The sequence below is a fragment of the Drosophila arizonae genome, chromosome 2, assembly GCF_054131065.1.
Source record: "Drosophila arizonae isolate 15081-1271.41 chromosome 2, UAZ_ARI_1.0, whole genome shotgun sequence".
Classification (NCBI taxonomy): domain Eukaryota; kingdom Metazoa; phylum Arthropoda; class Insecta; order Diptera; family Drosophilidae; genus Drosophila; species Drosophila arizonae.
Genome location: NC_142922.1, coordinates 5849210 through 5863217, shown reverse-complemented (window position 1 = coordinate 5863217; position 14008 = coordinate 5849210). Strand labels below are relative to the sequence as shown.

Here is a 14008-nt window from a genome sequence, read left to right as displayed (position 1 = left end):
CCATTTGGTGCTGACAAATCATTGTGGCCATCTATGTCCTGATGTTTGGATTTTTGCAAATTTCGCAGCGCTTAGTGGTCAAAACTAATCCTGTTATAGGTTTGTTTGCATTTCCGCCCCTTGTTCCGGCACATCCTACCAACACCACAGCCACCACCAGCACTACCCCATAATCATCTTGTTAGCGGCTTTAGATTGCCACCGATAAGCGCCAGCGCATCTTCTATTCCATCCAGCCAGCGCCATTTTACAGGCTGGGGCTGTGAATGTGCCTCTCTTGTTGTTGCTGCTGCCTCCGCTGTCCCTCAAGCTCGTCGAGGCAAAGCAATTCCAACACAGTGCAACCCACCACCGCTTGCCATTGGCTGTTGCTCGGGCACGGCACGTGCTGCCTGTGGCCGAGGTAGGTAGGCAACTCGTTTACCTGTTCCTCGCTCTGCTCGTCTTACCTGCGCGCAGTGGTAGGTTTTGCGTGGAGCGTATAAATACGGCCGCCAGGATAAGGCCACAGTCAGAAACTCGCTAGCAGCCACGGCGAACGGTTCAAGTTGTTTATTGCACAAAATCAATTGAGAATATATTGCTAAAATGTCGTCCAGTGAGATATATCGCTACTACTACAAGACCACTGAGGATTTGCAGGGCTTCAAGCCGGGTGCAGCGGAGCCCTACTTCAATCCCATGGCCGCCTACAATCCGAGCGTAACGCACTATCAATTCAATTGCAATACGCTGGCCAGCTCCAGCAATTATTTGTCTGCCAATGGGTTCATCAGCTTTGAGCAGGCCAGCTCGGATGGCTGGATCACCTCGTCGCCGTCCAGCCATCGCTCCGAGAGTCCCGAGTATGTTGATCTGAATACCATCTACAACAATGGCTGCAACGGCCTGCCGCAAACGCAGCAGTTCGCATTGGCGCTGGAGCAGCCGGCGCCAGCAATGCCAGCGACTGCGGCACAACCAGCCCTGGAGATCATGGGCTCGCCCAATGTGGGCACCTGCAAGACACTGCCAGCAGCAGCAACAGCAGCGCCAGTGACGAAGCCTAAGCGCAGTTACACGCGCAAGAACCAGCAAGTAGCAGCAGCAGCTGCAGCTCCAGTCACCGACTCCGTCAGCCAGACCAACTCAGCCCAGCCCGCGTCTCAGTGCAACAACGGCAATGTCCAGCTCTATGCCGACGACTTTCAGAGCTTTGATTTCGACAATTCAGCTCTGTTTGACGACAGCGTGGAGGATGATGACGACATGATGCTGGACTTTGAAGATGACTTCGATGGCGAGGGCAACGATGGCTCCTTTGCTCTGGGCGATGGCGACAGCGAAGATGCAGCTGGCAATCCCAATGCTCCAGCCACTGGCGCTGGCAAGAAGCGTCGCAACAAGCAAATCTCGCCCGTGATCAAGCGTAAGCGCCGCCTGGCAGCAAATGCCCGGGAACGCCGCCGAATGCAGAGCCTCAATCAGGCCTTCGACCGACTGCGTCAGTATCTGCCCTGCCTGGGCAACGACCGGCAGCTGTCCAAGCATGAGACACTCCAAATGGCCCAGACCTACATCACCGCCCTGGGCGATCTGTTGCGCTAACCGATCGCAGCTCACGTTCATTTGCCAAATGTTGTACCTTCACCTGTATATATGTATGTCAAGCTAGAGCCCAGTAGGAAATTATTGTTTAAGTATTGCGCTGTTAATTGTTTAGTTAAATATTTTCAATTAAATATTAAGACTTGAAATAAAAGCAAAAAACTCTATTTATTTTGTGCATTTTATTTTCTAAAAATTATGGGAATTTACAAGTTTAAAATGAAAAGCATGGTATGGCTGTTAGATCTACGGAAATTTATTGAAAAAGTTGTACAGTTTATTAATAAATATTATTTTCAATGTTTTAGATGAATAAATTTCTTTTATAGGTTTTTTTTTATTTATAGATTTATGTTAACATATTTACTTAGAGGAGGAAAATCATAATTATTCCAAATGCCATCTAATAATATATGCTTTCAATTTATTTATTCCACAATATTTGAATTTTCGAAATCAAAAATCTTTCAGAAAAACTTTTAAATTTTGTTATATATTAAATTTATAGCAGTTGCACCTTAATATTTTTGTATATGGAAAATTATATGAACTACCATTTTAACTATGTGTTCATCATTTATTCAATAATATTTAATAGAATAAATTTTATTAAAATAACTGAAAACATTCTGCAGTATAAGTAATTCATATAAGCCGCCCTTCATTCTTATTTATTATTTAATATTTTGCTACTAATATTAAAACTTCCCAGCATATAAATTGCTCATGGTTGTTTAGCTTATGTTAAGCCTTTGCCCTGTTTGACTTTCGCGGGCGATCCATCAATCTGAGTCGATCTGAGGTTCAGTTAATGTCTTCACCTTTTGCGCAGAACTTGGCGCTTCCTTTCCAGGCGCCTCATTTAGCGCACTGCATCGATTCTCACACACTGCCCGGGTCGAGTTGAGTCGAGTCGCGCGCAGTGCGTTCAGCTTTATTATGTGGAGCAAGGTGATCGATTTGGCGCTTCGCGATCAATTTGTAGACAGTTCAGCGAAATTAGTCGCCGGCTACACAAGCTGGCCAAAACAAATACTCGAAAAGTGATCCCCGAACAGTATTGTGCCGATAATTATATGGCAGAGCGCAGCGGAGTGTGGCTGCCAAATTAAGTTAAGTGTGGGGCTGATCTGCTTTCAGCAGCAAAAAAAAAAAAAAAACACAAAAACAAAAAATCATCGAGCGCCACTCACAAATCGTTTAAAGCGAAGTTCGATTGATGATCGTTGCTGGCGGATAACCGACAAAGGCTGGGACTAAGCTTAAGCCTGGATTTAAGGGCTGCCAATTCATTCAGCAGAAAGCGTAGCAGTTCCTGGCCATGTCAGTCGGGTCAGCGATTCAATCACTCGGAAGATACAAAACCAATTTGCTGATAGCACACCACCGACTGACGATCGCCTGCCACTACACAATCGCAGTGGGAACTTTTACGGGGGGCATTGGGGCGCGGCAGGACATCGCTACGTGGGCCGAATTTTCTGTTTGTTTTATAAAATGATTTTCGGGCGTTACCGCAGAGCTTTCGCAGTGGCCGCGGCCTGGCGTGGCTTGGACAATCAAAAGGAAATTCACATAATTAGTTAGCGGCGCGGCTTGGACAGCGCTTCGTTAAATTGTTAATGACTTAATTTAGAGCTCTCCCTCGCATTTGGCTAGCCAATGCAGGCTGACAGTGGTAGCAATTATGCAGGTAGCCCCAATATCCTGTCGTCTGTGTCTCTGTCTCTGCCTGTGTGTGAGTGTGTCTGTGTGTGTGTGAATCTCTTTCGGTGTGCCTGGGATCGCGCTCTTGTTAGCGACAATTTACGGCTTTGAACGCTTCCGCACAATGCGTCGCCGTCAATTTGTCAATTACACAAATTGTTTAGCTCTCGACTCGCCACGACACCAACCACCAACAACAACAGCAACAACAGTAAAGGTAGAATTTCGATTTTGGCTGCGTTGGGGCTTCTTCCTGCCAAGCTTGAATGGCTTTGTGCAACCGAGCTACGTTCCGATCGCTGTGCAGCTGCACAGATTCGATCCAGCTTCCATCTTTTGGCAAAATGCAACTGCTTGCCAATACAATTAGTTAGAATTCATGAATGGCAATGGGAACTTACGTGCAGCCGACCCCAGCCAGCTTTTGGCAGTGCCGATGCCGCCAACAACAGCAGCAGCAGCAACAACAACAACAACAACAACAACAACTGAAGCTAAAGTCGGTGCCCCAGTCGGAGTCTTGCATGTCTTTGTCAATTTATAGACAGCTTGCCTGAGCATTATTAACACGTATTATTATGCATTCGAATTGGAGTTCAGCATCGAGCTTAAGGGTACGTCGCCTCGTTGCATATTTTGTGGGTTTTTCGTTGTCGCTGCGGCAAACAGGCAACAGGCAACAAGTCGTAAAGGAATTAATGTGCCTAAAAATTTGTCATGTCGATAATTGGCGCGCTTTAATTTGAGGTTTCCTTCTTCGCCTCCTGCGGCCATTGTTGAGCTGCAAAAGTCTGTCTAAGCGGTTACTGATCTTAAGTAAGCATATCTGTATCTGCGCTAAACAAGTTAATGAGCTTTAACACCATCAATTTGTCACTTCTGATTAGCGTCCCCATGGGGCGTCGCTATCGACATGGCCAACCGCATGTCAAGTCCATTGAATGCTGACAGCTAATTGGACCTCAAGTTAGTCTCAAGTGTAAAAATGTCGTTGTGTTTGTCGTGTTATTTATAAAGTTATTGTTGCCTCGCATCCGATTACATTGTACTACAGATATAGAAATTAACCATGGAACATGGTATACAAGCTTAGGATATAAGTCGAGTTGCTTTTCATTTCATTTGCTATACTTGCTATACTATTATTATAATTATTCTATATATTTTTTAAAAGCGCAAATAATAATAATATAATTATTAGAAATTTAAGCATTCAAAATTGTCTCACCATTTGTTCTCTCATATTAATCCTCTAATGATTTTGTGTCAGAAATTTCAAAAATATCAACAATAATTTTTATTCGCTATAATTCAGCGAATTCATTGCACATAAATTACTAGTTGAAATCGGCAGATTAAAGTATTACTGATAAAGTCAAACAATTTAAATACATGTATTTATATTATCTCATTAAGTTAAAATGTATATTAGGTCAAATTGTATTAGAATATATTCCTCACTTAAGGACAATATATCCATTCCGAGTCGTATCAAACCAAAGAAAACATACCACTGTTTGCAGATTTTAATAATAGATTTGTATAGGAATCTATAACATATTCTATTTAAATATCAAAATTCTAATCTTGTGAAACAATTTTTTAGATATTGTTAAATTTTGCTATTTTCATTGTACAGTTTTTTTTTTGCGGTTTTCGTTGGTATTTTCATTGTAATTTTTACAATTTCCAAAAGAATTTTTTTTGTAGCCATAAAAGACTTTCTCATGCCTTGCTGAACACGCTATCCATCCCATTCAAAGGACTATTAAAAAACATACAAGCCGCAATATTTGGTAGATGGTTTTTTGTAAATAGTTGTGGCTGAAGTGCACATAGTTTCCGTTTCCGGCGGTTTTATTTTGGCATTGTTGTGTGAACATTTTACGCTGATCCTTTAATTATTGCGCAATAATTGCGTGCGCCAATGCGGACTCCAACAAAACAATTGAAGCTGAAATGCATTCGGCTGATTGATGTGTGCTCTGATCCTCTTGCAGGTCTTCCAGGCTGAGGTGAACCCAACCCACGAAAGATCGGCGTGCAGACGCGTGTGCAGCGATCGCTGTGTGTGTGGGCCCATTCTTGGTCATGGCCGAAAGTCAAAGCCGAAGTCGATGCCAAACGATTGCAATTATTAAGCCATAAAACGAGCTGCGTTAAATGCCAAGTCTGTAATTAGCGACACCAAATCACGCTGGTCACGCCCCGGCCGGCATTGTGTGCGGCCCGTAATAAACGCAGAGAAATGCCAAACAACGTTACCTGGTCGGTGAAAGTCAAAGCCGAGCCCAATTATAGATCGCTGTTTGTTTAAGGAAGTTTAGGCCAATTAGTCAAACATTCGCTACGCTCATCTTCCAGCCAGCTAGCCAGCTAGTCAGCTAGCCAGCCAGCCAGTCAGTTACCATCAATCAGTAGCTCCGATTACTGACGAGCGTTGCAGGAGCAAGAGATTTAACCGTTACAGGTTGACAAACAATTCGCACGGCCGATCGCTCGACTGGGCAACTCAATTAGCCACACAGACGCATCGCTCCAGTTGACTGACTTCACTTGCTGGACCCCTAACAAACTCTCCAAGTAGGTGGCAGGCATCAAAGGCCTCTAAGCCTTTGAGCTGAGGCCTGTCCGTGAGTCGAGTATCTCACGCTGCACACAGCCAGCAGCGACGATCGTCAGTGAAAGTGCATCAAAAATCAAAGTCGACGTTGATTTTTTGACAATTTTCGGGCGAGGCATCAAATTAACACAACAAAAACGCAAAGATGCTACCAAAGATGCAGAGCCCAGGCAAAGAAAGAAAAAAGCCAAGCTAACAATGAAGGAATATTGAACTGAATAATGAAGTGTGAATACCCTATCTGAAAAGATTTAAAATTGTCTTCAAAGGGCACGAAATTCATTGAGAATTAGTTTAAAACAAGTAAGAAGGCTCCAGTCGAGACTGCTCGACTAGGAGATACCCTGAACCCTCCAAACTGATATTCTAATCATTCTGGACTTCTTTTATGCACACATACATACACATGCACGTATAAGCACGCGCTTTGCAAACTGCGCAGCTAGCAGCGGCTGCGCTTGGGCTGCACTGCAGTGTGGGCAATATAACGAGAATTTATTTGTTGAATAATTTCTTTTGTAGACATACGATCTTAATGAAACTTTTAGAGCGTAATCATATGGCTTAAATGTGTGTACATTTCAAAGCACAAGTCTCTAGTACTTGAAATGCGTTTTTTACAAATTGGGGGCGAAGGGGGCGTGGTATCCAAAATCTGTAAATTACAAAATCTTTGTATCCATTAACTTTATATACAACGCAAATTTGAAGTCTCCAGGTCTAAAAGTGTTCAAAATAAGCTGAAAAAACATTGTCGATTTTTCGATTATTCTCGATAAAAAAGTTATCGGATGAGTTATCGAAAAAATAAAGCAAACTTGTACTGCCTATGGTATACACGAGTATGCTTGCCAAATTTCAGCTCTCTAGCTCTTATATCTTCTGAGATCCTTTTGCTCATACGGACGGACGGACGGACGGACGGACGGACGGACGGACGGACGGACGGACGGACGGACGGACGGACGGACGGACGGACAGACGGACAGGGCTATATCGACTCAGCTCGTCGTCCTGATCAAGAATATATATACTTTATGGGGTCTGCGATGATTCCTTCTGCCTGTTACATACTTTTCACAAAACCATTATACCCTGATTTCCCATTTTCAATGGGTTCAGGGTATAATAAATAAATATACGTAATTTAGATACTTACGATACGATATTACCTAATGTAGTTGGTATATTCTACGATATTCATGTGAAGTATTTACGATATGTGAGTTAACTAGATAAATCATAATTATGATACAATGATGATACGATATATAATTATTCTCAGCCATATTTCATATATATCATTTACTATATTATGCAGATAAGTATTTTAGTACTCCCGCAACTTAGAAGTACTTATAGTCTCACGTTAGAGTATTTAAGTCCAAATCTTAAAGAACTTGCTGTAGTTTTTTTAACTGAAATTGCCACACGCAAGCCATCTCCATCGCTTTGTCACGTTAAGATGGTACAAAGGGATCGAGACAGAGACAGACAACGAAATAGAGAGAGGGAGATAGAAAGAGAGAGAGAGACAGAGAGAGCGAGAGAGATAAGAGCATGAGGCGAACTTGAAGCAGCATTTTTTGGCAAAGATTCTTCTGGGCTGCGACTTGTTCTGGTCTTGCGGTCTGTAATTTTGTATTCGTATTCGGGGGTCATTTGATACAGTTTTCCAGCTCATTTGCTTGTAATTGGGCACCAGAGGTTCGCGCAGGCTCCACATGAAATCTCTGTCCCGTTGGTCCGATCGTCTGCGCCGTCGAGCGGCTGCCAACTTTAGCTCAGGTTGACGACTTTTCAAATTATCAGTTAAATTTTTGGGTACTTTTATATATTTATTAATCAGGATTTCGTGTGAAAAATTCATCCAGGGTGCGCTCATATTTTGTGTTTAAGCCCAGCTCAGCAGACAACAAACAACAACAACATGCCACAGGACAGCAGCAAATTTAATGTCAACGACGTCGGTGGCTTTGGCATCACTTCAAGTTTTACCCGTTGTCTCGAGAATTTTTGGTCACTTGGCTTGTGATTTTTATTCTCCCTTTGTGCTGTGCTTTTTTTTTTTGGTTTTGATATTTTTTTTCATTAAACGTCCACCTGCAAGCGCACCTACCCGCCGGTGGTTCGTGAACTGCGTGTGAATTTAATCCCCTGGCCCCAATTATTCAAGTAATTAAGTATTAATGTGCGAAACTTTATCACCTCTGGCGACGCAGCAAGTCGTGATTTTCCAGGCCATTTGTGCCTAAGCGCTCAGAAAAGTGCGGCTTCAGATTGGCGATCGTGCTAGTGCGCCTGTCTGCAGGTGCTCATGCCAATTTAGATTGCAAATATGATTTATCGAATTCGACTTTTAGTCCATAAATCGGCGCCCAATATGCCAAGGCCAGCTCAAAATACGACTTTACTAATTACGAATAAAAATTACTGATCAAGGGCGCCGCACTGCGCCGCCAAAGGATATATCTGATATATGTACGTGCAATTAGCAGATATAATCCGTGTGATTCCATCCAACAAAAATGTCAATAACAATAAATTCGTTGGCAAGTTGGGCGCACACTTCGGAGATTGCCCGTGGGACTCGGCACTGAAGAGGATTTCGGCGGAAATCAAGATATGGGACGCGGTGAGGTGATTACGTACGAAGAGCAGCTCATAACTGTCAAAAATCAGGCAATCAATTGATTGGCGCATTGATCGGCTGCAAGGATGCAAGAGCGGAGCGCTGAGGACCGCACAGGACTCGCACAATATTTTAGAGGCGTGTTCCGGCTGTCAACATTTTATGTTGGTGGTCAAGGCAAGTCAAGTTGTGGTCGCAACTGCAACAGCAGCCAAGAGCAGCCAAGATGCCTGAGAACCGTGCGGGTGTTCCCATCGTGCCCATCGGCGCAGGTCCTTCAGCCAAACAATAGCGCTCACAATTCGCCGCCCCGGTGAGTCCTTTGTGCGTGCGCAGCACACAAAGGCAACTACTTACAACACATTATGACACGAATTTGAGAACGAAACTGAAAACGGCAACGGCAATGGCTTGACCTTAGAATAGGCATTTTATTGCCCAACACAAGTCCTGATTCATTGCTATTACTCTATTTCAGTTTCCCTTTCGCGGTGCGGCGTGTCCTTGTGCTCCTTTTGATGCTGGACAATCGCTTTGAATTTGCGTGAACCAAATCAAATTTTATTGCTTAATTTTTTTGTATTCTCGCTAGATTCTCTAATTGAATTGCGCGCTCTGTTAAATTTTACATTTGTTTCGTCCAGCCAAAGTTCATTATTTATTTCTATATCTCAGCATTTTAATGTAAATTAACTTTCTGTTTTTATTTTTTGTTTTTTTTTTTCTGGCTGTTGTTTAATGTTCTTCGCCTTTGTGTCCCGCACAACTTTTTGTAAATAGTCCCGAATTCTCTACGCCGTTGGAATCGGTAATTTATTAATCGCTACAATTTATTACATTTACTTCAACATGTTGCATAGTTAATTTAAGGCCAGACCATTTGACTAATTGCTCTCCCGACTTGCAAATGTTTAATGAAGGAACTAAACATGGCAGAGCAGAATGCAGAAGAAGGTAGTTTAATTTGGGGGCAATTTTGATTCTAAAATAATAAAATGAATAAAATAGTTTAAGCAAATCAATGTATCTTATTATTATTTTATTATTAAAATAAAATAGATTATCAAATTATTCTTTCTATTTGATCTACACATAAGTATTTTACTCCATTCGTTACACTTTAGTTATTTATTATCTAAAATATCTTTTAAATAACATGCAATAATAAACTAAGCTTAATCTCTTAATTTCCCTTGAATTTTTATGGCTGCTCAATCTGCCTAATTGTCACATATTCAAAGCAGGAATAAATTTGAGTTATTCTCATCAACTAAAACTCCAATTTAAATGAAGTAACTTTTGTTAAATAAACAAAACATGAATCAGTAAAAATAAAAAAATAATAATAAGTCTCATATCATTCCCATTTGATTTTATTAATCTAAATATAAACATATATCAAAATAATTATACTTGTAGAATCAGAATCATAGTTTTTTGCAATAAAAATAAAGAAATAAATTAGTATTTAAATATTATGCGAATATATAATGTTCATATAATAATAATAATTCTTACAATATGTAATAATTACAAGTAGTTATGTATATTCTAAGGAGAAGTGTCTCACTCGGATATTTCGTGAGCCACTTCTTTACTTATATGGGAATAGATTGCCAGCCTTGTCTTATCTTTGGATTGCACGAAAGTATAAAATATACGAAATATTTCAAGTCAATGTATTCATCTTAGAAATTTGCACAGAAAATTTTCAAATTATTTTTCTATATGATATATATGACTTCAATAAGACAAAACGCCATTTTTTTCTATGATCATTTTGGGTTTGTTTTGCTTTTTTCTGTAACTATTATTAAGAGCTGTATGCCGTTAGCCCTATTCCTGACCCGGCCAGCTGACGTTGGTTGGGCACACGTGTTCATATAGCCAGGCATTGCGAAGCGTGCGCGCGAGTTTGGGTCTCAATTCGGATTTGTAAGCCGAGCCCAAGGCCCGACAGTGGTTAACTGAGCTGCATCTGTGTATCCTTGTCGGCATCACACCTTCCTCACTCTTGCAGTCCATCAGGCAGCAACCCTTTCCAATTTGTCTTGGCGCACTGCTGTCCATGTCCTTTAAGCGGTTTATCCTGCTGTTGCGCTTGCCGCTCTTTTTCACTCTTTGCTCTTTGCTCTTCCTCACTCGTGCTCATCGGAAGTCAGCACTAACTGTTGAAGAAGGAGGAGGGGCAGCAGGAGCGGGAACGGGAGCGGGAGCGGGAGCTCTCTGCTTCCTTGAAATTGTATAGTAGTTGGCGAGAGCAGCAAAATATCGAACCGTAAAAGAAACAGCTACAACAAAAACAAACCCACAAAGGAGAACGGCAACAGCAACAGCAACAGCAGCCAGAACGGGAACGGGAACGGGAACGGGAACGGGAAAGGCAACGGCAAATGCTACCCAATTTTGAAGTCAAAGTAGCACCAGATGACGGCATGCGCCGTCCGTTTGCTCTGAGCGATCCTTGGGCAGCATATGTTGCCCCTTGGCTTGAGTATTGGTTCTATCTCGCTCTGGCTGCCGGTCTGCGGGTCTAGTCCTTTTTGGCTGGCTTTCACTCGCACGCCACGCGGCTCGTTTCCAGCAAATAATAATAATAATGATAATTTCTTATTGTGCTCATGCGCAGGTCGCATCGAAGGTGCGCCAGTTGGTTACAAAAGCCGCAAAGACGCAAATATATACTAGGAGCTGATCACTACTGGTTAGTAGACAATTCTAGATGTCCTGCGGCAGCGAAATGCGGCAGTCCAACGATTACAGCTCTCAGTTCTCATAGTGCTCAGCATCAATCAAAACGAACGTCCAAAATTGACTTCAATTAAGTCAAGCTAAGACATTAATCGGGAGACGATAAAGTATATGCCGAAGCATTCGTAGAGACGAGAAAATTAGCATGGATCAAGGCCAAAGCGATTAAAATCATATTAATAATAACAACATTGTTGCGCAGGAAAAAGTAGAAAGCTCTACTAGAGCGCAAGCCAAGTGCTGCTGGGATTCCAGCGAAAGGAGCATCATTAAAGTGTTGGCCGGTGTTACCTGGACATTCACCAAAAATGACCTGCAGCGACGAGCCATTAATACGCTAAAAATATAGATCAAATATTTGTGTTCGTAATGCTTAAAAGATAATTTAAGTGCTATAAATTACTCTGTTCTATTACATTGTCTATCTATAGCAAATAGCTGATAGTATATATGGTATATATACTTATTTCATATACTTATTGTTACTGATTTCATATATCGGTATCTCGTATACACCCAAATTGTTTCTAATTTGCACTTTTCCTTCACTTGGCATTAGACAATCCAAACTGGGGAAAAGTCTTGGGCTCAGTTCGTCACCAGGTTCCGTCAGTTGTCTAGAAAATGCTCAACAGATGTTGGAGTAGGCCTTGTATAGGTATCGCAGCGTTTCAGCTACAACAACAGCAACAACAACAATACCGCGATCATCAACAACAACTGTTACGAGTCGTAAAAATAAGATAAAATTCAGATGCTTGCTTACTGGGTAAAATTGCGCCATTGAGCCAAAAAAAAAAAAAAAACTAAAGTAGGAATTTTCTGTTCGTAGTTTCCTATGCACTGAAAATGATTTCAGAGCAACAAACTGCGCAGTAGCAAAGTAGCTACAAGCAAAGCGTGTCTAAATTGTGCTCAGTGTTTGGGCGCAGGTCAAAATAATTTGGCTCTCTGCGGAAATGCATGAACGTAGACGAGAGAGACAGAGAGAGCGGAATGAGCGAGCGAGTGAGTGAGTGTCCACCAGCCAATGCTGTCTCTTTCGATGGCCAGCTGTTGCCTCTCTCTGGTCGTTGTTTGACTGATGTTTAGTTCGTGTGTGTTGCCACGTGTCGCTGACAAAGCCCATTGACCAATTGGCAAGAGGAGTCGGCATTTAAATATTTATACAAATTAGATGCAAGAGAGTTTGAAAAGTGAACTTCGTGTTTAGGCCAAACGAAAAATGCTTGCCAAAAATTATGCCAAAGGAGCAGCTGTAAAATCAATCAAAAACTTGTCAAATAAATGTCAATGCGCTTCGATTGCAATTCCTTTTCCGCTGACGAATGCGCATGCATAACCAATGAGCCCAATGCATCCTGTTCAAGCGTATCCTTTGGGTGCATAAATTGTCATTTACATACATATATTTGCGTACGATACAATCGAAAATTCTCTTTTATGAATAGTTCAAGTCCTACTTAACTACAATTGGCGCGCTGAACGCGCAGATACTCAGCGACCTGGGCGACGAGCGCATCGCTGCATTGCTGTGACCGAGCTAATTCATCCTGGGCCAGGCGGCGCGTGCGCACCAGCAACAGGGAGGCATTGTGCATGGCCTCAGCGAGTTCTTGATTGATGACTGCGATGCCGCGCAGAAAGCAACTGTTGCTGTTATCAAAGCTAATGCCCATTGGTGCCAGTGCCACGCCCATTTGTTGATTCTGACAAACGATTGGCAGCTGCGCCATTTGCTGTACAAAGCTCTGCACGCTGGCCAAGGCTTGCTGGCCCTCGGCGCGATACGTTGCAATCATATTGCTCAGCTGCTCCGTGCAGCCTCTGAGCTCATCTGTAACGTTGAGTGTGAAGTCTTGCAGATTCCAGGCGGCATTGCATCCAGGATTGCCCAGCAGCACTTGATTAGTGTCGTCGATGGCTATGCTCATCTCGGCCATGGCATTGGCAGTCAGCGCTTCCAGATCGTCCAATATGCTCGTCAATGTGCGCTCGATATTCGCTTGCAGCTGCGTGGACGTCTGATCACTTATATTCACGGCCATATTCGACAGCTGATCAACTACCATGTTGATTGGTCCATATTCCGTAGTCTCCGTCGTCTCCGTGCTGTCTACAGTCTCCGTTGTTTCCGCAATGCTGTTTGTATTGCTGGCGATCTGCGCCTGGGTGTACTATAAAATAGCCAACATTATGAAACCATACAGATCATTTTCCTTGATATACTCACTGCCCAGGTCAGCAGGAGTACGCTTAAAATTTGAATTGTTCTGCCCATGATGCTTCGCTTTCTATTGCTGGCCAATGCAATGGCAATGCCAAATATATATTGCCGTGGAGTTTTGATAAAAAATGATAAAGCACAAGAGCCATACACAGCTTCTCAATTTTCATAATGAAAAACTGAAACAAACAATGAGATAAGATCAAAAAATTTAGTGCACCGATATCGTTGCACACTTACTAGGCATTTATATAACTATATTTTATATATAAATATATTATATTTTTTGTAGTTTCCTACTCTCTTATTGCTGCTGAATTTTTTATTTTACCTACTAATCTCTATTGTAATATTGCCTAGCTTTTATAAAAAAATCTTTGACTACATGCTATATCAATCATCAGTCGTCCTATTTCACCAGTCTTCATGATCAGTGATCACTCATCAATCATTAGCCATTCTATTAGATGTGTCTGTTGAA

The 14008-nt window shown here is 42.1% G+C and overlaps 2 protein-coding genes across 2 annotated transcripts; one reads left to right on the top strand and one right to left on the bottom strand.

Annotated features, from left to right (window-relative positions):
* The first annotated feature begins 520 nt into the window (after positions 1-520).
* ato (atonal) lies at positions 521-1904 on the top strand. Its single transcript, XM_018005524.2, has one exon. The coding sequence runs from the start codon at positions 589-591 to the stop codon at positions 1585-1587; it is 999 nt and encodes a 332-aa protein (XP_017861013.1). The 5' UTR covers positions 521-588; the 3' UTR covers positions 1588-1904.
* A 10783-nt stretch (positions 1905-12687) lies between these two features.
* On the bottom strand, positions 12688-13693 carry LOC108612631 (uncharacterized). Its single transcript, XM_018005586.2, has 2 exons — positions 13534-13693; positions 12688-13477 (listed from the first exon to the last, which is right to left on the bottom strand). The coding sequence occupies exons 1-2, from the start codon at positions 13579-13581 to the stop codon at positions 12764-12766; spliced, it is 762 nt and encodes a 253-aa protein (XP_017861075.1). The 5' UTR covers positions 13582-13693; the 3' UTR covers positions 12688-12763.
* Positions 13694-14008: the final 315 nt, after the last annotated feature.